At 40.1% G+C, this 25,483-nt stretch overlaps 1 protein-coding gene across 1 annotated transcript in view; it reads left to right on the top strand.

The window, feature by feature from the left end:
- Positions 1-214: 214 nt before the first annotated feature.
- Positions 215-25,483, top strand: part of LOC104360465 (mucin-5B) — a 46,253-nt gene continuing 20,984 nt past the window's right edge. The window contains exons 1-20 of the mRNA XM_032994166.2: positions 215-313; positions 1,924-2,179; positions 3,610-3,724; positions 4,995-5,082; positions 7,099-7,232; positions 7,633-7,858; positions 8,643-8,768; positions 9,486-9,603; positions 13,072-13,210; positions 13,814-13,915; positions 14,988-15,057; positions 15,310-15,447; positions 16,161-16,325; positions 17,136-17,230; positions 18,711-18,837; positions 20,709-20,961; positions 22,066-22,118; positions 22,506-22,606; positions 22,901-23,052; positions 24,875-25,013. Coding sequence (XP_032850057.2) covers positions 232-313; positions 1,924-2,179; positions 3,610-3,724; positions 4,995-5,082; positions 7,099-7,232; positions 7,633-7,858; positions 8,643-8,768; positions 9,486-9,603; positions 13,072-13,210; positions 13,814-13,915; positions 14,988-15,057; positions 15,310-15,447; positions 16,161-16,325; positions 17,136-17,230; positions 18,711-18,837; positions 20,709-20,961; positions 22,066-22,118; positions 22,506-22,606; positions 22,901-23,052; positions 24,875-25,013 — 2,679 coding nt within the window. The 5' untranslated portion in view covers positions 215-231. The remainder of the gene's footprint in view (positions 314-1,923; positions 2,180-3,609; positions 3,725-4,994; positions 5,083-7,098; positions 7,233-7,632; positions 7,859-8,642; positions 8,769-9,485; positions 9,604-13,071; positions 13,211-13,813; positions 13,916-14,987; positions 15,058-15,309; positions 15,448-16,160; positions 16,326-17,135; positions 17,231-18,710; positions 18,838-20,708; positions 20,962-22,065; positions 22,119-22,505; positions 22,607-22,900; positions 23,053-24,874; positions 25,014-25,483) is intronic.

A 25,483-nucleotide genomic window follows, 5' to 3' on the forward strand; every position in this document is an offset into this window, starting at 1 on the left:
CAGCTCTCTGTCTCAACTTAAAGCACGAGAGAACTGGATACCTGTCTTGTCTGAAAGACAGGAGGTTGCTGGGTGCTAATCATGAACCACTAAATGAAGCTCCACCTTTCAGGGACCCTGCCGTCAATGTTTTGTTCTCACGCCAAATTCCTGGACTATAAAAATCTGCCTGGAAGCCAAGGAAAAAAACACTTCCCTGGAAGGATTTTCAAGTTACTGCTTCATGGCAAGATGGAAATAAAAAAGGGGAGGTCATTTTGGATCTTCTGCCTAATTTGGAGTTGTTGCAAGGGCAAAGAACCAGTTCAGATAGGTAAGAAAAAAAATCTAATTCTCAGATTATTTGCTCACATATTGCTCTCCATAGGTGACAAATAAAGTCAAATGAAAATATGTAATGTATTCATGTAAGACCTGTAGGCATGTCAGATGCTGTTTGACGTTAAGTATTTTACTTTTTTTCTTCCACTACCTAGTTTTATGCCCTAAGTGACTAATCTTAAAGAGGAGACTCTCTGGAAGAAGTTTGCATTGTAAAAAAATGGTGACACCCTTTTCAACACAATTCACATGTATTCTTTATAGAAGAAGTATTTTAACATAATGCCTGCTAGGCTTGATTGGCCAGTATGAAATACTGCATTAGGAGTAATCACATTATTTGTGGTCTGCTGCACTGTTACCTCCTGGTTTGGTTTTGAATGTCTTATACTTTTCCCAGTTGCTTAATACACAAATAGTTGATGTGACAGTTATTGCTGTCTTAGTAATTCCAGCAACTCCACTTCCAAGAGTAGCCAAACTTTCTCATTTCCCCTCACTGTTGTGTAGAAAAGTGCTAAATTACCCTATTCCACTATAGTGCTGCAAACACCTATGGCAAATTACAGTCCCTTTAAAAATCTCTTTCTGTAAGGACTTCTTGGCACTTGAATTTGCGTTGCACATTTCTAGCATCAGGATCTGAAATTTTCAGTGTTCCCCTGTTGGTTCTTAGGTAGGAATATTTAATAATATTTTAGGGTTCACTGAGTACATTGATGACTGGGTTTGATCTGTGTTGAATTTCCTAAATGTGCTACATCTTTGTAAACAACACAAAGAATTTTGCCTGTTTTCATTTGTCGTTCTTTCAGATGGGCCTAGAAAAAATGCTAAAAGCATTTCGTAGCAAGCATATCTTACTTAATTCAAGGTGATTCATACTGGCTTTGTGCAGCTCAGTGGTATGAAAACTGCTTTCTGAAGTGAAGTCTTATATGCACTTAAAGTACGTATCAATACTTTTGACAGAGGTACAACTCAGAGATCCAAGACATGCATCTTGGTTGAGACGAAAAACAAGTAGCTCTGAGCCAACTGCTGAAGCTAGTGGCAGCCTCAATGGCTGAGATCAGCCGCTGCCATTTTGCTGAAGAGCCATGCTACCTGTGACATCTCCTGGAAGGGACTATTCAAGACTTTGGACCAAAGTCTTGCCTATGTTAAGAAACAGGATTTCAAAAGTAGAAATGAGATTTAGGCAGCCAGGATGGGATTCCCTTCACTTCACTTTAGATATTTACAGTGTAAATGTATCTACAGTGTAAGTGCTGAGGCAGCAACCTTTATAGATAATGGAGAGAAATATACAGTCTTGAAGGACCTTCTTCCTAGGTAGATATGTAAGGCAGGGAAGCTGATCCTCTTCTACTTCTCGCTGTTAACTTCAAAGGGTCCTGGGCTCATCAGCTGCCGTTGGAGGTATCTCTGGCATGGATTTCAAAAGTTCAAGGAGATGAAACTTTTTCCTACAATCTAGTATCTTCCAGGGGTTAACATTTTTGCCTTTGAAAATTTCTCCTTTAATGTTTTTCAATGAAAAAAAGCAAAGCACCTCGTGCAGTGAATTTCTAAGCTCCCCTCTTATGACTCTTTCTTTAGTCCAGGTCTCTACTGTCAGTAGGAGTGAATGTGCCACCTGGGGCAATTTTCACTTTCATACATTTGACCATGTTAAGTTCACTTTCCCTGGAATCTGCACATATGTCTTCGCTTCACACTGCAATGACAGCTACCAGGACTTTAACATCCAAATCAGGCGCAGTGACAAGAATAGCTTCCTGATCTACTTCACTGTCATCATTGATGGAGTGGTCTTGGAGGTGAAGGAGACAGGCATCACAGTGAATGGGAACAAGTGAGTTGTTTTCTTGTGTAGTAGTTTTATTGTTATGTATTAACAACCGATGGTCTGTCTAGAAAGTGGTCCTGTTCTGCAGAGCTGCAAATGTTCGTGTATGACATATCCATAGTGCTTTGAACAGGGTATTGCAAAGAGTCCACCGCATAGCAGTGGAGGAAGCAAGAAGCATGTAGACTACATCTCCCAGGGATCAACATCATCATGTTAAGCAAAAGGCTATGTGTATGTTATAAAAACTGAAGGTGTAGGATGCTTTAATGTTGCTTTGATTTATGAGGGAGGGGCAGAGGGAAGGAGATGAAATCAATACTTTATTTGTAGAAACTTTGTATTTTTTTCTTAAAACATTATTTCTGTGGTATTAACCCTACTGTTGTATGTTACTGTTCAGGAAGAGATGGTCTTTTTAGAAAATATTTTCTGTTTCCAGATAAATTAGTCTAGAAAATTGGACTGCTTTGCCAATCAGAGCTTGCCTTGGGATCTTCTTACACAAAAGACAGACGTTTCAGAGTTCAACCCCCCCACCTTTAATTCCAATCTGAAATGAACCAGAAAGCAAACCGCAAACAGAAGGGTAAAAATACTCCACAAGTACAAAGTCATGGGCAACAGTAGCAGAAAGTTGGGCACAATTTTAAGGGCAGCCCTCATGAGAAGTGCAGTGACCTGCTCCCAGCATATAGATAGATATGAAGGGCCAAGGCGAGCTTTGACTCTTGGAAAAACCCTCACAGTATTGTTGGAGAGAAAATTGTAAGCATATGGTCTGTCTTCTTTTGACAGCCTTCTAGAAACAGCCAAATATAGAATAGCATCACTTAGTTGTAATTGTAGTAGTAAAACCCAGATGCATCTTCTAGATCAAAGGTGCAAGAAATATCCTACCTTTTAGCCATTTTCTGATTTTCTATGTTTTTCAGGCTCTGGGAAAACAAATGGTAATTGTCTTAGTGAGATGAAAAAGTAATGTAGGTCTGAGTCACATCAGTACGCGTGTAACAGAACAGAGCTCTTTTCACACCTCTGAAACCTGAATGTCAAGGAAAGCCTGGAGGGATGATGAGAAGCTGCAGTATCCTCATGTGGAGGGCTACTTTCCCAGTATCGTGATCTTGGTACTTAGAGCCTTTAGGGATATGTAAACAAGCAGAGCTGCATTGGTATCAGTCAAGTGGCTAATGTAGTATTGACACACTCATGACCAAAATATGTTGTGTTGTGCATTAAGGTTGTTTAATGGTCACAGTGGACAATGCCATCATACTTAAATTAAATGCATTGAGTGGATGAAGGCTGACCTTGAAATGAATGTCCACATAGCTTATTTAACTCCTTTTGACTCTAGTTTTTCTTCCTATATCTCTGAAAGGATTTCATCAGTCTTTTTTTCAATGCAATGTTTTGTTCCTTCCAATTTCCAGGATCCCCATGCCCTTCAGCTTGAAGAGCATCCTGATTGAGGACACCTGTACTTACTTCCAAGTCACTTCCAAGCTGGGCCTGACACTCAAGTGGAACTGGGCTGACACTCTCCTAGTATGAACAGCCAGTTAGTTGTTTTTCTCTTGGTGAACCTCATCGGTGATGAAAAGCGGAGCTGGATGCAGGCACCGTGTTGATATGAGATTGGGGGGGTGGGTTTCACAGTATCTGTAAGCTGGTAGGGACATACCAAACTAGGTAATTGTTTCATCGTGCAAGGGCATGAAGTCACAACCCCCAAGCATTCCCAGCTAATTTGATGTGACAAAAGCTGTCACTGTTAACCCTGGAGATAGCACCTCTGTAGTTACCTGCTTCCTCCGTGGGGCACTGGCAGCAGCACAGCTAGTCCCTCCAGCTCTGACTTGTTAGTTAACCCTCTGTCTCAATACACATCCTGTGTGGGAAACTAATCTGTTATGGCCAGTTCAGACCTTGCCCTCTCATTCCAAAACCTTGCTATTTGGAAATTCCCCTCTGTACACTCCCCCCTCATGGCCCCAACCCCCCAAATATCCTCTTCTGCACCAGTGTATTTACACTTTTGGGTGTAGAAGGTGAATAGAGAGGAAAAAAAATCAGGAAGCAACCAAGTGCTATTCAAATTCTGATTTAATGAAGTACTGGTTTCTCCCCTGCCCCTGTACTATTTAATACCTGAAGTATTACAGGCACCACCCGTAGACTGGGCACAATTTTAGGGTGACACACTTGTAGGAAAAGCACAGTCTTTTTTTGGTGGACCTGAGTGATGCCACTACTACCCTTCAAGTATGTAGGAATGATTAAATGCAATAGTTTTATCTAGCAAGGCAATAATGTGCTAACCTGGGTCTTTATTGCCCCCGAGGATGGGCAGAACAAGTCACTCAGAACAGACCCACCCCTAGAAATGTTATGAAGTTTTTCATTTAGCCTATGGACTAGAAAAAGCCTTAGATGTGGCTAGCAACTGATCAGAAGTGGCTTCTTTGCCACATCCAGCATCAGAGCACAGTTATCTAACCTGCTCAGAGTAGAGCTGTTGTACCCTGCAAGAATCACATGTCTATATAACAGTGTCTTTATATTGGGAGATACCGGTCCAAGAATTAGTCCAGTATTCAGCATGCTTCAGTTAGCTCTTTAGCAGGTAGGAATGACAAATGCTAGAGGATTATCTTCTCATTTAATTCACCCTGTCCACAGGTAAGTTTTATGGCAGGATTGTAACAGAAAAGGAGACTGCTACAAATTGGTAATGAGCATTTCTGCTTTGTAACGTGCTGCTGATGTGGGGAAAAGCCTTTAAACTCTGGGTTTCCTCTTTCCTTTTGTTTTGTAGCTGGACCTGGAAGAAACATATAAAGAGAAAATATGTGGTCTATGTGGGAACTATGATGGTAGTGAGAAGAATGATTTGATTTTGGATGGTAGGCTATGAATACATGATATTTCACATAGAACAGAACTGTTAATACACGACACAAAACTTGGTATCTGTTTCCTCTAAGCAGGGTTTCAGATTTCCTGACAGTCAGAAATATATGAACATTTGCATATACAGGAGACATAGATATTTTAAGAGATTCTGGGATGATTTGGATTCTTCCGTTGTTTGCAAACTTGCAAGAGTTTCAAACCTCTAACCAAAATTAATTGCCTGGCTATCATGCAGCAACTTCACCAGGTTTCCCACTGATAGTATCAAACTTTAAGGAACTTGTAGTCTCAAATGAGGCACGAGCACATTTTCTGTCCTTCCATTTTCATTATTTTACAGTTGGTTATCAAGTGTGATAATTTTTGCCTATGTAATGAAATTAAATTGTCATCACTGAGCCAGAGAGATTTCACTGACCATTTTTGCGGAAACCATGGTGCCATCCACTGACACCTTCAGATACTACACTGAACTGGAAAGAGGCCAACACAGCAAACAGCTGAGGCTACAATCCTGCAGCAGGTTGTACGAACTGAAATGAAACCTGCATCCTGGGATATTAGCTGCAGGACTGAAGCCAAAGTTATAACATCTTCCCTTCATATAATACCTGGTCTGCTTTAGCACCCAGAAAAATATTGTCATCTATCTCACCCATTCAGAAAGAATCCTGAGATTTGATGAAAAATACCACTTGTAGTGATAGATTTGGGGTTCATTTTCGTATTTCATATTAATCTTTTTGGATGCATCTTAGTCATGTTTCTGCCCTTTACTTCTCAAGTGCAATAGGTAAAAACTAAAACTGGCTCAAAATTTTTTGAAGAAACCGTTGGCTACTGAGAAGTAATGCTCTAGGGAAAACAGGCTCTTCTTTTATGCATCTGGTTCCACAGGTAACAGGTTCCCATACCCGGGGACCAAGTGGCCTCTCACTTTGCCTGCTTCTGCTCTGAACACCTCCTCCTCCCTTGGCTGAGCAGGCAGCAGTCTGCCTGCCTGCCCAGGCTAAGATCTACTGCACATAAAGGCCCAACGTTTCTTCTCGCTTTCACCTTCTTTTCTCTCGAGGGAAAAAATTATCAGGAGGAAAAATCGCATTTATTCATGGAGTAGCTCTTCTTGAAACTTTATTCTTCATATTATTTAATGTCAATCGAGGTCCTTGGCAAATCACATGGATCCAAGAGCTCAGGGCTTTAGAAGGACTTCTGTCTCCAGAAAAGTTAGCGGTAAAGCACCTGAAAACAACACCTTTGTGGAAGTAATTGCCTCAGGCCTGCACTCAGTTAAGGGACTGAGATAGCATAGGAAGATAGACCTAGTCAGAAATCTGTCTATTAAACTTTTTATTTATTTATTTATTTATTATTTATTTATTTTTAATAAAAATCAGAGAATGACAATTTATCTCCATAAAAATATCTAAATTTCAAACTTTGTCAGAAAGTTTCCTCACATCCAGGATCAAGTTTCTGGCAATGCTTTGGGAAAATGCATTCCTCTATCTAGTGTAATCGTTACATACATGTATTGTGAGCCTGTCTTCGTCTTGCTCCTTCTTCCCATCTTCTCTAGCCTGTAAAAAGTAACATTACAAACATATGCACCTAAGGCTGTACTTTAGGTTGTGTTCATAGAAGGCAAACTGAAATGTATGACCACTACACATGCAAACACAAATCTCTGTAAGGTTAGATATACCCATAACAAGCAGAAGTCTTTTGAAGTGATGAGGTGCAATAGAAAGGTCAAGAGTCTCATGTGGTTATAAATGCTCAGGTTGACTGCAGGTCTTGATATGAGTGTGCCAGATTCCTGGCTGTAGCTCAACAGAAGTTATATCAGGCTCTCCTGCCCTACAATATAGACGCTGTGGTTAAATTTGGACATTTGGTGAAGAGAATACTGCATTAGAGCCCAAAGATTAAGTGCATCTTTATAGCCCATTAACTGACCTAAAGAATTACAGGCAGTTACTCAGATGCATCTGGTGATTTTGCAGGGTATAAAATGCATCCGAGGCAGTTTGGGAACTTCCACAAAGTACAGGATCCATCAGAAAAGTGTGCTGATGTGAGTCCAGATGACCATACTGGAAGACATCCTAGGAGGGAAGACAATAGATGCAGTAAATACGTAAGTATGTGTGGCCAAGAAGTATAAACACTCCTGAATGACAGCCCTGGAGAGACTGGGTTGAAACAATTGTTAGTTACAGAGCATGCACTGAAGAGAATTTTTCAGGAGTGTACCGATGAATCTGTGCAAAATGCTGCTCTTATAGCTGAAAGAATATCCTATTATAGTGTTAAAGGAAAATGGTGGGAAAATGAGCAATCGAATGACAGCTTTCAGTCGAAGAAAAAGGACCTCATGACAGGAGTTAGATTGGATAATCTCCCAAGGTCCCTTCCAACCTGAATTATCCTGTAACCCTGGAATTGTGCCATCAAAAGTTGGGATGCACATCCTTAAACCTGAGAGTTGATAAAATGTCAAATACTGCTTTTCTTTTCCTTTTTTTATTTTTTTACAGAAAAATAGGTGCAAGAAACTTATGTCTCGTTTTGGCAACTGCCCCAAAGTGGTTGCATTTGATGACTATGTAGAGACATGCACTGAAGACATGTGCCACTGTGTAGTTAATTCTTCTCACTCTGATTTGGTTTCCAGCTGCATATGCAGCACTTTAAACCAGTACTCTCGAGACTGTGTCCTCAGGAAGGGAGACCCTGGGGAATGGAGAACCAAAGAACTTTGTTGTAAGTAACTACTGCTCTGGAGATTTCTTTCAGATTAAACATATATGCATGTATTCTGATCCCAGCAGAACAAAGCCAGGAGCAATGTTAACCGCTGTGAATCAATCTGTCGAAGTACTTTGACAGAAACACTGTTAATGAAAAAGCTTCTACAAATTTAACTTGATTTTGCTCCTTAAATTAGAACTATATCCTAATATCATCCCCCTCCTCCTTATGGCTAAGTTTTCTCCAGTTCTTTTTTGAATTTTACCATGCCATTAATTCATAAATAGCCTTGTTTTAAGTGTTGACATCTAGTCAGAAGTCCCTGAGAAGTCTAATGTGTTTGTCCTTAGCTTATCTTGTGCTTTCATACTCAGTAGCTGCTGCTACTGATCAGGAAATCACTGTAAACCCAGAGGGAAGGCTACAGGTAGTTCTCCCAAACTGGTGGTGTGGATTGGGATAGAAAATTAATGCCAGAATGACTGATGCTTCAGGCAAAAATAAACTATTATGACTCCATAAATGGTTCCAGTGTTCTTTGCTTGTCTCATGACTTCAGCCAACCTTGAGCTCATAAAGTAATGTGAAATAACATATTTCCCAGCAACACTGTGTTCTCCAAAAATGAAGCAAAAATGACCATAAAGAGTTCTTTTAGAGGTTAAACAAACATGACGCATCTGGATAGAAAGTTTTGCAAAAAAGATATGGGAGTAGGATTTGGGTAGTGATACGATGATTTGAGAGATCTTATAAACACATCATTAACGTACCCCATTTTCATTTGGTCCTGCAGATCAGGAATGTCCAAACAACATGGAGTACATGGAATGTGGAAACTCCTGTGCTGACACATGTGCTGACCCAGAAAGGAGCAAGATTTGTAAAGCCCCATGTACAGATGGCTGTTTCTGTCCACCTGGTAAGGCAACACACTTCTTCCAAAGGGTCACACATGTCAAGGGACAAAGAAGGAAGTTGTTCCCTTTCAGTTAGTGGCATTTTTTTTTTTCCTTTAACATTCTGCACTAAAACCAATGGATAAACTGCTTCTTCTAGCAAAATGAAACAACTTTATTATTGGAAGAACCAGATCTGTAAAGATTCAAGGTCCTGACACTGAAGGAGGGAAGGGAGAGGTTTCTAAGGACTAGAGAGAAAAAAATGGTACAGATGTGGAAAGTGGAGAGAAAGACAGAAAAAATGCAGGTGAAAATGTCTGGTGAGGTGCCTCCCTGTTACGAGGCTAGACCTTGCTGTAGCTTAAGTCACATGTAATATAAATGCATTGCCAGATATGTGCATGTGTAAGTTGGTACATGAATAGAGGCTAAGATGAGGGTCTGATTTCTGTTAGATTCACTATTAGAAAAGGATGGAAACCAGCTTACAGTATCTAATTCCAGTAACATGCAGAGGTATCCTTTGGGTTTTGCACTGCTTTCATTTGAGCTCTAGTAAGAAATGTTTTCCATTCATTAACACCTGAAAGGACTTGGTGTGGTGTTTTCCTTAAAATATATCCTTTTCATTTACAAAAATGCTGAATACTCCAGAGTTTTTTCCTTACTATAGTTTTCCTTCATGGTGTTTTCCAGACTCACCAAAGAAATATTAACTAACCAATGTGTCTGAACAGGAACTATCCTTGATGACCTTGATGGCAAAAAATGCGTCCCCAGAGACAGCTGCCCATGTATGTTTCAAGGCAAAGTCTACTCATCTGGAGGGACTTATTCCACTCCCTGCCAAAACTGGTACTGTTGTAAACTTGATTGCACTAACAAGACAGAGGCATTTATTTCGAAGTGTTGATGAGTTGCCTTCTGTTCTTTTCTCCTTTTTTTTTTTTTTTTTTTTTTTTTTTCCCCATTCCTAACATTTGTCTTAAATAATGCAAAACCTGCGTCTGAATTTCAGCATGAAAACTTAGAGGAGTCCTCAGCCTCACATAATTACCACCCTCACTTGGAATTGCCAGAATACAGAAAAATGAGACTCCACTGGTTAATTCAGAGGCATTGGCCACTAAAGGGAGTCAAGAATCCATACCAACTTAATGAGTTACATTTCCAACCGCCTCTAGATCTACAAAAGGCTCTTTCAAAGCCAAGATCTCAAAAGTCCTGATCCTTGAGAATTATTTGATGTAGAAAAAACCCTGTAGCTTGAACACATCTCCATTCTGCTCTAGTAAAAGGTGATAAGACCTCAGGTATATTATTCTCAAAACAATTCTATTTCTTACTATGATATCCATCTAGTGAAAGAACAGTCATATGTGTTATTTTAGCTCCTGTGACACAGCATCATTCTTGACTGTAGGTCTAACCTTTACTATAGGGAGAAATTAAATATACTGTGGTGCATGGTGGGGTAGGCCAGGTGTTCTGAAAATCCCTTTGGACTGAATGTTTCCTTCATGCAATTCTGAGGAAATGAACTTGATGGGCTCTGGGTGGTTCCCATCTAGCCACACCCTTACTTACTCCTCACAGAACCTGAGCTAATGTGGCTGGGCTGTCCTCCTCTTGTGTGCACTGCTCTAAGAATTGTAACTGCTCATTGTCTTAGGTCCTCCACAATTAGTTGCTGAAAGGTTACATCAGCAACTTGTTGAACAGTTACATTGGTAGAGTAAAATGTTGCAAGACCCTGCTTGAAGAAGTTCTTTCTTTCTTTTTAAAGTCAAATAAACAGTTTAGGCCCTGAAAAATATTTCTTGCTTAACCAACTCAGTGTGTCTCTGAAAGAGCTAGTTTGAGTAATAGAATCATGGAATACAAGGTTAGAAGGGACCTCAAGGATCATCTGGTCCAACCTTTCTGTCAAAATTGTGATCTAGACAAGATGGCCCAGTGCCCTGTCCAGCTGAATCTTAAAAATGTCCTATGCTAGGGAATCTACCACTTCCTGGGGAGATTATTCTAGTGGCTGATTGTTCTCAGTGTGAAAAATTTTCCTCTTGTGTCCAATCAGAATCTCCCCAGGAGTAACTTGTACTCATTACCCCTCATCTTTTCCATGTGACTCCTTGTATAAATGGAGTCTCCATCTTCTTCATAGCCACCCTTTAAATATTGGATCATGGTGGTAAGGTCTCCCCTAAGCCTTCTCTTCTCAAGGCTGAAAAAATCCAATTCTCTCAGCATTTTCTCATGACAGGCTTCCCAGTCCCTTGATCATCTTTGTGGCCCCTCTCTGGACCCTTTCCAGCATGTCCATATCTTTTTTGTATAGCGGGGACCAAAACTGAACACAGTATTCCAGGTGTGGCCTGACGAGTGCTGAGTAGAGTGGGATAATGACTTCTTTACCTCTGCTGGTTATGACCTCGTTGATGTAACCCAGCATCCTGTTGGCTTTGCTGCAGCAGCTCACTGTTCACTCATGTTGAGCTAGTTGTCCAGCAGGACCCCCAGGCCCCTTTCCACAGAGCTGCTCTCCACCCAGGTAGATCCCAGCCTGTGCTGCACTCCCGGATTATGTTTTCCCAGGTGCAAGACCTCCCACTTGCCCTTGCTGAACTTCATAAAGTTCTTGTTAGTCCACTCTTCTAGCCTATCCAGGTCTTCTTGCAGGGTGTCTCTCCCTTCCAAAGTGTCCATTTCCCCACTTGGTTTGGTATCATCAGCAAAATTCATCAGGGAACACTTGATCCCATCATCCAGATCACTTATGAAGGTACTGAACAGCACTGGGCCTAATATTGATCCCTGGGGGACCCCATTTGTGACAGGTTGCCAGTTTGAAAAGAAGCTATTTCCCACCATTCCTTGGGTGCAGCCAGTTCCCTACCCCCCACACAGACCACTTGTCCAGACCATAACTCACCACTGTCTCTAGAAGGAGGCGGTGGGGAACGGTACCAAAAGCCTTGGAGAAATTCCAGTGGAAAATGTCCACTGGTCACCCCACATCAGTGGAGCAGGTTACTTTGTCATAGATGATGATCAGTCTTGCCAAGTACAATTTGCCCTTGATGATTCGATGCTTTCTTTTCCCTATCATGTGCTTAATTTGCGCAGTCTCACAATGACCACAGCCAGCTCCCTTAACACCCTCGGGTGGATAACATCAGGGCCCATTGATTTGTAGGGGTCAAGCTCCTGTAATAGTTCATATACCAACTCTTCCTTTGCTGATGGTGGGTTTGCATCACCCTGGATTTTTGCTCCCAAGCCTGGGGCCCAACAGTGCTGGTAAAGACAGAGGTGAAGAAAGTGTTGAGAACCTTTGCCTTTTCAATGTTGTTGGTGACTAGTTCCCCTCTCCTGTTTAACACCAGGCCAATATTTCCCTTCTGTTTCTGCTTGTTGTTTACATACCTGAAGAACCCTTTCTTGTAGATTTTGACATCTCTGGCCAGTTTCAATTGGATCTGAACTTCTGCTTTTCTAACTACATCTCTGCATGCCCTGGCAATGCCCTTGTAGTTAAGCCAAGGGGGTCTCTTGCTGACTTACTTCCCTTACATTTAAAGAGGATAAACTGTTTTTGAAAAACTCCCAGCACTCACTAGCTCTTTTATCCTCCATGGGAACTTCCCATGGAATACCCCTCAACTGAACTCTGAGTGAACTGAAGTTTGCTCTTCTAAAATCTAAAACCTTGGCACTAACCTGCAGCGTGCTCAGTAGGATCCCAAACTCCACAATATTGTGATCACTGCAGCCAAGGCTATCACTAACTGAGATATTACAAAGCAGGTTTTCTTGGTTTGTGTGTAGCAAGTCCAGCAGTGCCTCATTCCTGGTTGGCACAGCTAACACTTATATGATGAAGCAGTCCTCTACGCATTCCAGGAACCTGAAGGATGATGTATGAGCTGCTTCCAATAAATGTCTGGGTAGTTGAATTCACCCAGAAGAACCAGGCCTGTTGACCCATAGCTTGCTTAAGTGACCCAAATATTGCTTTATTGGCCTTATCATCTTGGTTTAGAGGTTGGTAGCAGATGCCTACTCTAAGATCCATCCTCCTGCAGACAACCCCTCTAGCTAGTTCAAAGCCCCGTGCAGTTAATTCTCTCCTGTGAGGCATTCAACCTTCACATTTTAAGGGCCCAATTTAAAGTCTTCCTCCCACAGGGATTTAATAAGCAACCAAATAACAAGCTAAAAAGACAAAGAGGGTGTCATCTGTGCAGATTCAGATACAGGTGTTATCTCATCTTTGCTCCTTTAAATGTTTCTTCTAACTGCTCCTTTTTGGACTTTGTACAGTACTTGTGAAGGAGGCCACTGGAGCTGTATCTCTCTGCCCTGTTCTGGAAGTTGCAATATAGATGGAGGATTCCATATAACAACATTCGATAATAAGAGATTCAATTTTCATGGCAACTGCCATTATGTCTTAGCTAAGGTATGAACAATCTCCCATTTCACTCCTAAATCTCTTGAGCAACATGAGGCATTAAACTGTGTTAGAATTTTATATGACTTAATTTAATTAAATGGCACCAATCCAGCAAAGCACTTCAACACACGCTCACTCTTAAACCCCATAAATTTTCCCGTTTGCAATGGGTTGCAAGCCAATTGCTTGATGCTTAGCATCAAAGTTTTGCAGCTTCAACATAGGTTTATATCTTTTTTTCTTAAATGAATTAATTTTCTTAGTGGATGCATTAGTGTAGATTTAAGCATTTCTCCTGATGCTTTCTTCATGTATGACTGTCAAAGGAAGCGGATGAGCAAAAATTTCTGCAAAAAGTTTGAATTCCACTTGACTGACTGCAAATACATAATCCACACAGGTTGATAGCAAGGAAACAGAGTGCAGAGGAAAAGCAGCAAACATTACTGATTTTGGCATTGAAATAAAGCAGTTTGCAGTCAGAGATTAAATGCCCCAGTTCTTTCATTATTACATTTTAGCTTTTCAGAGACACGTTTTTTTTCTTCTAGCTCCCTTCCTGTAACATGCTAACAATGTCTGCACATCCCTTTTCTCACACCTTTTCAGAATACTGATGACACATTTGTGGTGATTGGAGAGATCATCCAGTGTGGGACATCAAAGACAATGACTTGCTTAAAGAATGTATTAGTCACACTAGGAAGAACTGTAAGTAACTTGGTTTAATTAGTGACACATAATATGTCACTTTTGTTTAGGTTCAAAGGTGGGATTTCTCTAACACTGTGGACTCATTTCGATCTGTTGTAGTTCTGAGACTGAAAGATTAATACCAGCATATGATGCATTGCATGTGTTTATTGGTTTTCTCTACAAGTTATTTCCTTTCCAGTTCTGTTGGATTCTGGTTTTTCCAGCTTTTCCATCTTCTTTAGAGGTAGATGGCTAAAAATTATCTTTGTTGGCTTTCCCCCTCTTTTTCATGACTTCAAACTTTTTTGCCTGTTTCTTTTTGAAAGATTGGTACTTCTGAAAAAAAAAGATCCCCTTCCTTTCGCAACAGTTCTGTGTCCTGAGGTTTTTCCTAATGAAATGAATGAAGTAGCAGAATTTTTCAAATGAAGGCCAGAGGCTTCTCTTACTAAAGATTATGCCATGATTCAAACTGAATTCAGTGGAAGACAAGTCAGGACTGGTATTCATGCACTACGAAAGTTATACGGATTCATTCTGACCACCTGGTATTTAACTGGTGCAGTCCTAACAGTGTTAGGAGATCCAACATCCTATCCTCCTTCTATAATCAGTAAAGGAAGATGGGGATCTCCAAAGGACAAGCGAGCCCACCTAAGGTATGAGGTGTTCTCCTAGAGGGGCCTGCCTCCTTCCATTGGCTACTGAGGGAGTTTGAGTTAGCTCTCCTTTTGGGTATATTTCCAATGAGATGGCTCCAAACCTACATGTAACATCTCACATGTTGTTCTCAAAAAGATGACAAACCTCTTAGGTATGTGAGAGCAGTCAATAAAAGCTTTTGCTTACGGAGAGGGTTTTTAATTTTCAACAAAAATGAAATTAAAATGGCCATGAACATGCCCTAGAGATTTGCTCCACATTACTGTATGGCATCCAGACACTGAGTTACATCGACCCCAGACGTGATCATGTTTTGAAGACACTACTTCTTAATGCTCAGTGAAGCTTGTCAAGTTGCTATTGTCTGTCACATGTTATATGCATTCAATACTGTGGGCTTTTTCTATTTTCTTTTTCCTTGCAGACTATAAAAGTATGTTCCTGTGGAAATATCTACATGAACAATTTCATTGTGAAGCTGCCGGTAAGCAAAGGTAAATGTTCTTCTTCACATCTTCCCCAGACTAGCCTACATCCATTTACAGAGGGATTCCTGCTCCTCTCTCTGAAAAGGACATAATCCTGCTCATTGTTAGATCATCTGATTTAGGAGGGTACTGGGTCTTGGTCTCCTTGGGAATTCCTGTGTTACACTGGAGGCACTGGTAAACAGAAGTTGCTGTTTACTCAGCTTCAAAAAGATTTGCAGGTGCATACATTTCTTTTTCTTCTTTTTTCCTCTTTAGATGGCATCACCATCTTCAGACCCTCTACATTTTTCATCAAAATCTTGAGCTCAACTGGGGTACAGATTCAAATACAAATGAAACCTGTAATGCAGCTTTCTATAACAGTTGATCATTCTTATCAGAATCGCACATCTGGTAGGACACGTTATGCTCTTTCGGTTTGCTCTTAAACTGAGCTATAGCTGTTTGTCTATGACTTTAAGCGAACAAATTATTTGATTTTATATTGACTCTGGTATGTTAGAATGCCTGGTTAAATCTATAGCCTTCCTGAAACAAAGGGTTGGCCAAAGCCTTCAATTTGCTGAAGAAAATTAGATAATCCCTGTGGTGTTTAGTGTATCCAGGTCTTTTAGACTCTATCCGTAAACAGAGGCCTTCATCAGAGACTTGCAAGATGTAAAATATGTTCTTTATTTTGCCACCAATCTCCTGTTTACATAATTTAAACTTTTTGCACTTCTGTTTCCTATCTGTGTAATGGGATTACATTCCGTCTCTCCAACACATTTTGTTTTGCTTTTGCAATTTCATTTGCTTATAAGCCTTTGGGGAAGGTACTTCTCTGTCTGCTAGTGTTTACTGAAGCACATTTAAGCAGCTTCCAATCTCTGTGCTATCACTAAGTGCTACAGTAATGCAAAAAGAATAATAATTACACTCTAAAGACAGGGTTCTGTCTGATTTGTGGGAACATCAGGAAGTCTGACAGCAAATGAGCTTCTCTTAGGCAAGGTCCATTATAGTGTTAAGAGTGTTCATCTAGAAGCCATTCTTTTTTCCACTCATGAAGCGATTTCTTCTTTTATTTTGCTTTTTTTTTTTTTTTTCCCTGCCACCTACACAAGGTCTTTGTGGCAATTTCAATAATATCCAAACTGATGACTTCAGAACAGTCACTGGAGCTGTGGAAGATTCAGCTTCTGCTTTTGGTAACTCATGGAAAACTAGAGCCAGCTGTTTTGATGTTGAAGACAGCTTTGAAGATCCTTGTTCAAACAGTGTGGATAAAGGTAGCAGGCTTTTCTTCCCTGGATTATAAGTGCTAAGTAATTTTCACACGATGAATAAATAAAAAAGATTTAGAAATCTCATAAACATCAAAGTCACTGCATTTGAGGCTATTACTAAAGAGGACACATTGGGTTTTGCAAGTTTTTAAGGCGACAGCTTTGTTTTTAAAATAAAAATATTGCACTGCTGGAGAAAGAGCCAACACCTTCTTCACTGGTGACTTGAAAAGCACACACAGCATCAATGAGAACAATTTAGGTTTGAGACAGCACATTTGGTTGTCAATATTTGGGCAAGATCTTCATCCAATCTAGGTTGTTGCAGCTGTGCTAAAGTCAAAAGGAATAAGTTATCAACAGTACTGACTTCAGCAAGCATTGTACTGTACTAAGTGCCCTGTCTGGTTTCTCACTTACACTGGGTTGGGATATATATAAGATTCAAACACAGGTAATTAAAGCTGCAGCTCAGAGCTACACAGCTCACTGATTATTACATGCTTGATGTTATTGCTTGACTGTAAAGAATGAGGAAAATTATGAAAATAGAGAATTTTTGCAGAAGTTCTGCAAATCTAGTCACAGTAATAATGTTAGTACTTGGAAGGTGAAACCTTTCTTTTATGGAGATGGCTGGTCACTCATCCAGCTATGCTTATCACCTCGATATGTTAATGTCCTGTATTTCCTTCTGGCATTATCTGAACATTTCAAGACGTTCTAGTTCTGTGTGATACCTTATAAGAATATTGATTCAGATAGTAATGTGGTTTAAGTGACTATGGACAATGATATTTTTTCCCATTTCAGAAAAATTTGCCCAACACTGGTGTGCTCTTCTGTCTAATACAAGCAGTGTGTTTGCTGCCTGCCATTCTGTTGTAGACACTTCTGTGTACATCAAGGTAAGGCACTGGTCTAAATGGGTCGTTTAATCTAGTTTGAGACTGATCTGCCAAGGCTGGCCTAGGGGAGTGAAATAGGTTACAGTAATGTCTGTTTGCAAAGAAATTCACTGATGCTGATGAGAAAAACAACAAAATGAGAGGTCATGAAAGATACGTTGGGTCTTTTAGGTTGCAGCCCTCATAATGTTAGGTGACTGCCATCACTGACATTTCTGTTGCATGATCCAGAAGCAAAATAGGGAAAAATGGTTTTACTGCTCTTGAAAACTGTTCACTTTTTCAAAAGCCCAATCAGTGTTTCTGTGTGGAATTGAACTGGGAGTTTTTTCAGCCCCATGGATTCCCTCTGACTTGGTTTAAAAGTCACATCTAGGGGGAGAATCTATACTATATTTACACTGCTTGCACCCCATTTATTACTGTGAAATCATGTTAGTCTCCTCATATTAAGAATGCAAAAAGCTGTTGATAAGTACTCTTGGTGTACAGCTCTATAACGCTGTTGAGGAAGTTGGCTTCACTTATGTGAATAATAAAGAAGTTTCTGCAAAAATGCAGAAAATTCATGTAGGGGATGTGTGTGATACAACTTCCTGAGAAAATACCTGAGCTTGAAATTTTGCCTAAAACTTAGATGCCTTTAAAACTATAGTTTATTACCTCTCCCAAGTTCCCCTCAGAAAATATGTCTGCTTGAGAATTGATGTTAACTATAAATAAAATAGGAACTTGCAATTTTCAATTAAGGAAAAGTAAGAATCCGTTTCTTATGGATATGTCTCTTACTCCTGATGATCTCATCAGATTTTAAACCATGATCCATGGAAGCATTTTCCATGACATCAGTACTGGCAGGATAAGTCACCATCCATGCAGTATGACCCTACTTCACTTGAGTGACTGGCTGTACCTGGGTTCTTCTGTCCAGACACTCAATTAAAAGAACTTGAACTTTAAATTCCCTTTATTCCTTTATTCTTAACTAACTAATTCTTTAGATGTCATTACATACTATTCCCTATCAAACCATCTTCTGTTATGCACTTGTCATTTGTTTGGGTGTATCTTATCTACACAATAGATAGGTACACAAGTGACAGCCATTGCTGTGCAATATTTTCAGATGACCTATATTGACATGTCTTAGATTGTACATCCTCATGGGAAGCTGGTATAGATATTTCTTGGTGCTTTAATGAACTGTAAGTGCCCTTATCATTCTTACTATTCATCTATTCATGAGTGTTAGATGTAACGTCATTGCAGTTACATGACTGTAATTGATTTCCTATTTCCCAGGTTTGCATAGTATTTCATTAGCATACATTTTCTCTTAAAGACATTGCAAATTAAGTTTCAGTGTTAATAATACTTTTAAAAATATATATTGGTTGACTATTTTTAAAATTTCGATATATTTCCCTGTTTCTTCTATGAGCTGGGCATAATAATACCCATGTCCTTTTCTGATCCCTAGAAATGTATGTATGACACCTGCAATGCTGAGAAGAGTGAAGTTGCACTGTGTAGTGTGCTCTCTACTTACTCCAGAGACTGTGCTGCAGCAGGCGTGTCCTTGAAGGGCTGGAGGCACGGCATCTGTGGTATGCCTCCAAAAATACCTTGGGTAGGGACATGGGGGAATGGCTTCAGGACAGCCCAGTCTGTGGCAGTCAGTTATTTCTGTGATTAGTCATCAAGTTAGTGGGTCTTTGAAAAATAGAATAAGCCTGTATTCTCTAAAAAACTTCTGCCTGTTCATGTCCATTTCATGCTCTTATGATACATGTTGCTTGTGTAAAATACTAGGTGACTTCGGTACTCAGAGAAACAAAAGAGTATAAAGTATATTAATCACATCACAACAAGGAGGTTAGTTTTGAACACATGGGCCTCCCCATGTATTTTAATTCTGATGCCTTTTTTGCACTTTATCTCTGCTCTCTTGTCTCAGATATTGCCAACACAAATGGTATCATTTTTATTAACCACATTTTTCCAAGTTACAGTAAAATGGTAATGGTTTTTAATAAATATATATTGGTGATACCTGGGAATGTGGAAGTGTTTAAAGTAATTTTCAGCTCAGGATTATCTAAAAAATTAATAAAGCTTTCTTGGACAAACACATTGTCACTAAATCCTGGGTTCAGAGTCCACATACGTATATAATTTTCTTTGACACTGACAGAATTTATTGTGAGATGGTATCAGAGCTGAGAATAAAACTCACAAGTCCCAGCTTCTGAATTTCACGTCAAAATTTCCGGTTTTCCATTGATGATCAGATAGTTCAAGTGACATTTACTTATATCAACATGAAAACAGATATATGGGTTTCTTGACTAATAACATCAGAATAGGAAACATAACAACAATTAGTTTAATGCAGCTTTGATGCAGTTATGATGTATTTAATTGCCTGACTTAGAGGCTAGCTGGGATATTTAATAGAGATAAACAATGTAACCAGTATGGTACTTTGTTGGAGGCATTTAAGATTGCAGTAAGAGCAATTTAACTAACATGTGCCGAAATAATCCAAAAGGAACAGTATAGCCCATGGTACATCTCGTCCTTCTAGTACATCTGTGTGTATCTGAAAAACAGCTGCAGGGTTGAATCTGTGGGTGTGAGTTAGAAAGGGGTCCAAGATGACTAGATCTCTAGCTCATGTTGAATTTAAGAGGAATCTGGATGCCAGGCCTTCTTGAAAACCACAGCCTTAATGTGGGTGGTATTTCCTGACAATATTTGATGTCATCCTACTGTAGATTTTATGGCAGAGTTTTGAAGGTGTTGTTTCTTGGTATTCTGTGAAAATTAACCAGCTTTTTACTGTCTTACAAGGTCAGTTGCGCTCTTTAGATTTTGGTATTTAACTCTTTGGTCCACCCAGAGGTCTTTAGATTTTGATATTTAACTCTTTGGTCCACCCAGAGGTCTTAGAAACTGTTGTTTCTCATTTCTCTGGAGGATGACAACAAGAGTTTTCCTTAAGACAGCTATGAGAATTCAAACACACCTTCTTTGGTAACATCAAATGATCAGCAGAGTTCCTTGGCACTGCCCATTTAACGTCAGAATTTACCCTTTACAAAATATGCTAATTGATTTAATTATTCACAACCAAATAAATTATTAGTAAAGGACAGAAAATTAATTTTGAACTATAAGGACAAGTCAGAAGTTACTGGTTTTAGTTCTTGGCATAAGATAGAAATGTAAATTGTACAAATTAAAAAATTATACTGCTTCCCTTATTCAGTCAAGATATACCCTGCTGAGTATTTCAGTATTCAGTGTCACGCAGTTTAGGCTATGTGAACAGGCCTCCCCCAGACCGCTGGGAGACAAGGTCTATGAGTTTGAAAAAAGCACACTTATGGCTATCAACGTGCAGAAAGCTGCATTAACAGCATGAGCGGTGACTGAGCAGAGAAGACCATACATCCATTTTATTTCTCTTGCAAAGATCCCTCTGAGGAGTGTCCTGAGACTATGGTTTATAACTATAGTGTGAAGTACTGTAACCAGTCTTGCCACTCGCTGGATGAACCTGATCCCCTGTGTAAAGTTCAGATCACTCCTATGGAGGGCTGTGGTTGCCCTGAAGGGACCTACCTCAATGACGAGGAGGAATGTGTAACTCCAGATGACTGTCCCTGCTACTACAAAGGCAAGATTGTTCAGCCGGGCAACTCCTTCCAAGAGGACAAACTGATGTGGTAAGCTGCTCTGATGATGCAAAGGCTGCATGCTTGGGGGACGTCAGGGCTTGCTGGGGAATTCCCTGCTCTAATCCCTGAATGGTGTCATTTTACCGTAAAGGAATAATGACAAATTTCTCCTAGATTGTACCAAAGCAAATATTCCGCTGGCACAAAGTGTGGCCGCAGCAAAGGTTAGGGTCCTATGTTCCTGGTAGCAAACAAGAACCTGAAAACATGTTAAGTAGAGTAATGTTTGCAACCTATCTCTACTCAGAGTTCATTGTTGTGTAAAACATGTCCTTACAAAGTGGGAGCAACTCTTCTAGAAAACAGAGGGATTTTGGGAGTATCTGGCTTTAAAATGAAAAAGCAAAGCAAAAAACACCCTCCAACACACCAACTTACAGACTACTTAAAAAACAAAAATGGTCTAGGGAAAAAAAAACAAAAAGAAACAAAACAAAACAAAACAAAACAAAAAAAAAAAAACAAAACAAAAAAAAAAAAAAACAAGCAACAAAATCTCAGTTTTTAAATGGAGTTTTTTAAAAAAGAGAGAGAAATTTTTGGGAAAATACTAAAAATAACATAATTCATTTTCATCTGCAGTGAAAAACAATTGCCATTTTCTCATTTTCAACAAGTTCAGGGCAGCAGTGCAAACAAACACCAGCGGAAGGCTGATTTACTTAAACAATTTATTTGTATCTTTAGATGACTACATATTCTCTCTCTCTCTTCCAAATCCCATATTTTTTTCTGAGGATTCTAGACTATGTTGTAAACACAGATTCATTTAGTAATTTAAGAGGTCTCTTATTTAAGAAAGTATTAGTTTCATCTCATGGAGTGGAAAACAGATGCTTAGGAAAATCTTAATTTAGGGAAAACACACAGTAAACCAGTGGCAAATGAAGGAAGACTATTTAAGAGCAGGGTGTCTTAATCTTCCCTCTGGGGATGGTAGCTCATGCCTGTGAACCTGATAGCTGTAACAAATATTAATTTTGATAAGAATTTGTTATTTGTGTGACTAGTGAAGCTTTGCAGAGCCTTTCTCTCTAGTGAGAGAGAAATGTGCAAAGAGCTGATGTGTTTCATTTTATGGAATCTCTTTAGCAAATGCATTCAAGGAAGATTAGACTGCATTGGAGAAACTGTACTGGTAAAAGGTAAGGTTTTGTTAAATAATGGCATTGTGGTGTCAGCCAGTATTTATAATGTCTTTCTGTGTTATCTCTCACTTTCTGTAAAACTTTAGTATTCTGCACATTTTTGCCTTTTCCCTGAATTATGCTGGCTATTGATAATAGTTGTCTTTGTAAAACTGTCACCAGAGTTGTTGAATTCTTTAAATTATTAAGATATTTCCCAAGGCTTAGAAAGTGTCTGCTTCCTTCTGCCCGCACTGTTGATGGGTGGAAGCAAAAGTTAATAGAAACTGTAAATGAGAGACACATGCTGCTCTCTGAAATGCTCCACTCTGGTTTACAATTGCTGATGGCATCCTTATTGCTTTCACTAAATTACCTTCCTAAAATGTTTTCTCCCTCCTACAGACTGCCCCGCTCCTATGTATTATTTCAACTGCAGCTCTGCGGGCCTCGGTGCGATTGGATCAGAGTGTCAGAAAAGTTGTAAGACGCAGGACATGCACTGTGTAAGGACTTCACCTCCTAGCAGGAACATGGGACAACATGATTGTACATGTATGACTGTTCTTAACAAATGCTGACAGTAACATGTTACACTGTTCACAGACCAACTACTTTACTGATTACACAGCAGCTATAGCTACCCATGTGGCTGTGACAGTTTGATTGTCATTAACTTACAGTTCTGGGATTTTTAAAAAAAATCCAAAAGTTTGGCATCCAGAGCTAACATCTCTGCTGGTTCCCTACACTTTCTGTGCATTAACAAGTTGCTTTGTGTTGTGTCTTTATGTACACAGTATGTCACTGAATGTGTTTCTGGCTGCATGTGTCCCGACGGGCTGGTATTGGATGGCAGCGGAGGATGTATTCCCAAAGATCAATGCCCATGTGTCCATGGTGGACACTTTTATAAACCTGGGGAAACCATCAAAGTGGACTGCAACACATGGTATGTTATTCCAGGAAGCCTTGTTTTATAACAAAGGCTGTTAACATTGACAGTGCTTAGTGCACCCATGGAACAGGATGTATTTTGAAGCTTTCCTCTTCATCGTTAGAGTCATCAGGCTTATAGTAAAAATAAATAGGGAAACAAGTCCTCTTTGCAACACACTGCACAAGCCTGCACTTGGGGAGAACAAGTACCGAGATCTTCCGTCAAATGTTTTCCAAACTTTTTTGCAAACTGCTTCCACACCAGCTTTGGAAATACTAGCCTCATCCAGGCCAGTCTGTAGTTGGTCATTCTGCAGGAGGGAATTGAGTCTGTGTTGGACACAGCTGAACCCCAGAAAGAGATTGAATTTTGAGGAGGGAGGAATCACAACAATTTTCCAGTGACTTGCAGTACTTCTGAGTATGTAGTTCTTGAGTAAGATAAATGAACACTCTAGTTACTCCAACTGCTGGTATAACTCTGCTGGAGACTTTACTGTTATTACTCATCATGGTGGGTAAAATGCTTTGAACCCTTACCCGTTATTTAGTGAGGAAGAGATTGTATAGTCCTGTCAAGAGGATCCACAGAAACTAAAAGGCAGATCACCACTGGTCCAACAATCCAGTTTAACATGTGAAGCCAAATCCTGATAAGCAGTTGTTGATATCACAGAGGCCATTAAGACGTTTTATTGCAGTGAGGGCTTTGTTTTCCTATGAGAACAGGACACGCGTTGGAAAAAAAATGCAATCTCTGTGTCAGGGGTACATCAACTAAAATTTTCTGTCTGTGGTCCCCCTGAATTTGAGGTAGTTTGTCAAGGTATTGTGGGCTGACCTTGGCTGGGTGCTAGGTGCCCACCAAGCTGCTCTATCTCTCCCATCCTCAGCAGGACAGGGATGGGGCAGAAAATAAGATGGAAAAAACTTGTGGGTCAAGATAAAGTCAGCTTAATAAAACAAAAGCAGAGACCACATATGAAAGCAAAGGCCATGCACAGAAGCAAAGGAAAACAAAAGATTTATCTTCTACTTCCCACCAGCAGGTGATGTCCAGCTACTTCAGTACACATAACGGTTGCTCTGGAAAACAAACGTCGTAATAACGAATGCCCCCGTCCACCATCCTTTCTCTTAGCTTTTATTTCTGAGCAGACATCATACGGTATGGAATATCCCTTTGGGTCAGCCGTCCTGGCTGTGTCTCCTCCCAGGACCTTGCCCACCCCCAGCCCACTGGTGCGGGGGGCATGTTGGGGAGCGCGCCTTGATGCTGTGCCAGCACTGCTCAGCAGCAGCCAGCACGCTGGTGGGTTATCAACACCCTTCCAGCCACCACCACAGCGCACGGCACTATGAGGGCTGCTGTGGGAAAAATTAACTCCGTCTCAGCCAGACCCAATCCACAAAGGAAGACGGGGATAATATTGGTTCACACCACTGTAGTCAGGAGCAGAACTGACCACATGGTACCTCACAGATTAATATTCAGAGATGGCTGAAATATTCAGTTCTTCACCTCAAATTCACCTCCTAAATCCCCACTGTCTGCTGCCAGGACTTGATGTAAAAGATATTTGAAGGAAAAAATGGATTAAAAATAGGCACAATTCAAATGTGTCTTGGTAGTAAACATGAACTTTCTGATTAGTAAGACATCTCATGGCATGGTCTCAGAACAGTTGAGAGGGTAAGCTCGGAAGATTGAGACGTGATTGCTTTCTTTGAAGTACTGCAAAGGACAAACTTTTAAAGTATTCTGGTCCTGTTTGGAGTTAAGGAAAAAACACACTTCATACAAAGATTGTGATTCTTTGCATTTCCACTCCCAGCACCTGTAACAAAAGGCAGTGGAACTGCACAGACAATCCCTGCAAGGGAACCTGCACTGTGTATGGAAACGGGCATTACATGAGCTTTGATGGGGAGAAGTTTGATTTCCTGGGAGACTGTGACTATATCCTAGCTCAGGTATCAATTTTCTTCACTTTCCTATCCATATGCTTTTCATAGCTTACACTACAGGGTTCAGTCTGAGTAATTAAAGGGCTATCCTATGCAAAATAGTCAACACTGGTGAGCAGAGTCTACTCCCCTCCACTTGTATTTAGAGCAGATACAGTAAGATTTTCCATATAAAAGAAAAGCAATTAACCCTCAGAAGTGACACAAGAGGGCACTGTGTAATCCTAAACTATTAACTCCTGCACTAGACAGCCCTTTCCTGATGTAATTCCAGCATCTGCAAGGGAAAGGAATTGGTGTGGTGTTGAAAAGCTAAGTGGTTCTCTCAGCCGTCCAAGATTGACAGTATTTTTGTTGTGACAGGAGTATGCAAAGGGTAATGTAAGAGCATCATGTATAATAATTGCATGTAATAAGACAGTACTCAGTGAGACATTCTGACATCCCCAAATTACAGTTGATTTTGCTAATTTTAA

Source organism: Tyto alba, unplaced genomic scaffold (assembly GCF_018691265.1).
Source record: "Tyto alba isolate M040663 unplaced genomic scaffold, T.alba_DEE_v4.0 Super-Scaffold_8, whole genome shotgun sequence".
NCBI lineage: Eukaryota > Metazoa > Chordata > Aves > Strigiformes > Tytonidae > Tyto > Tyto alba.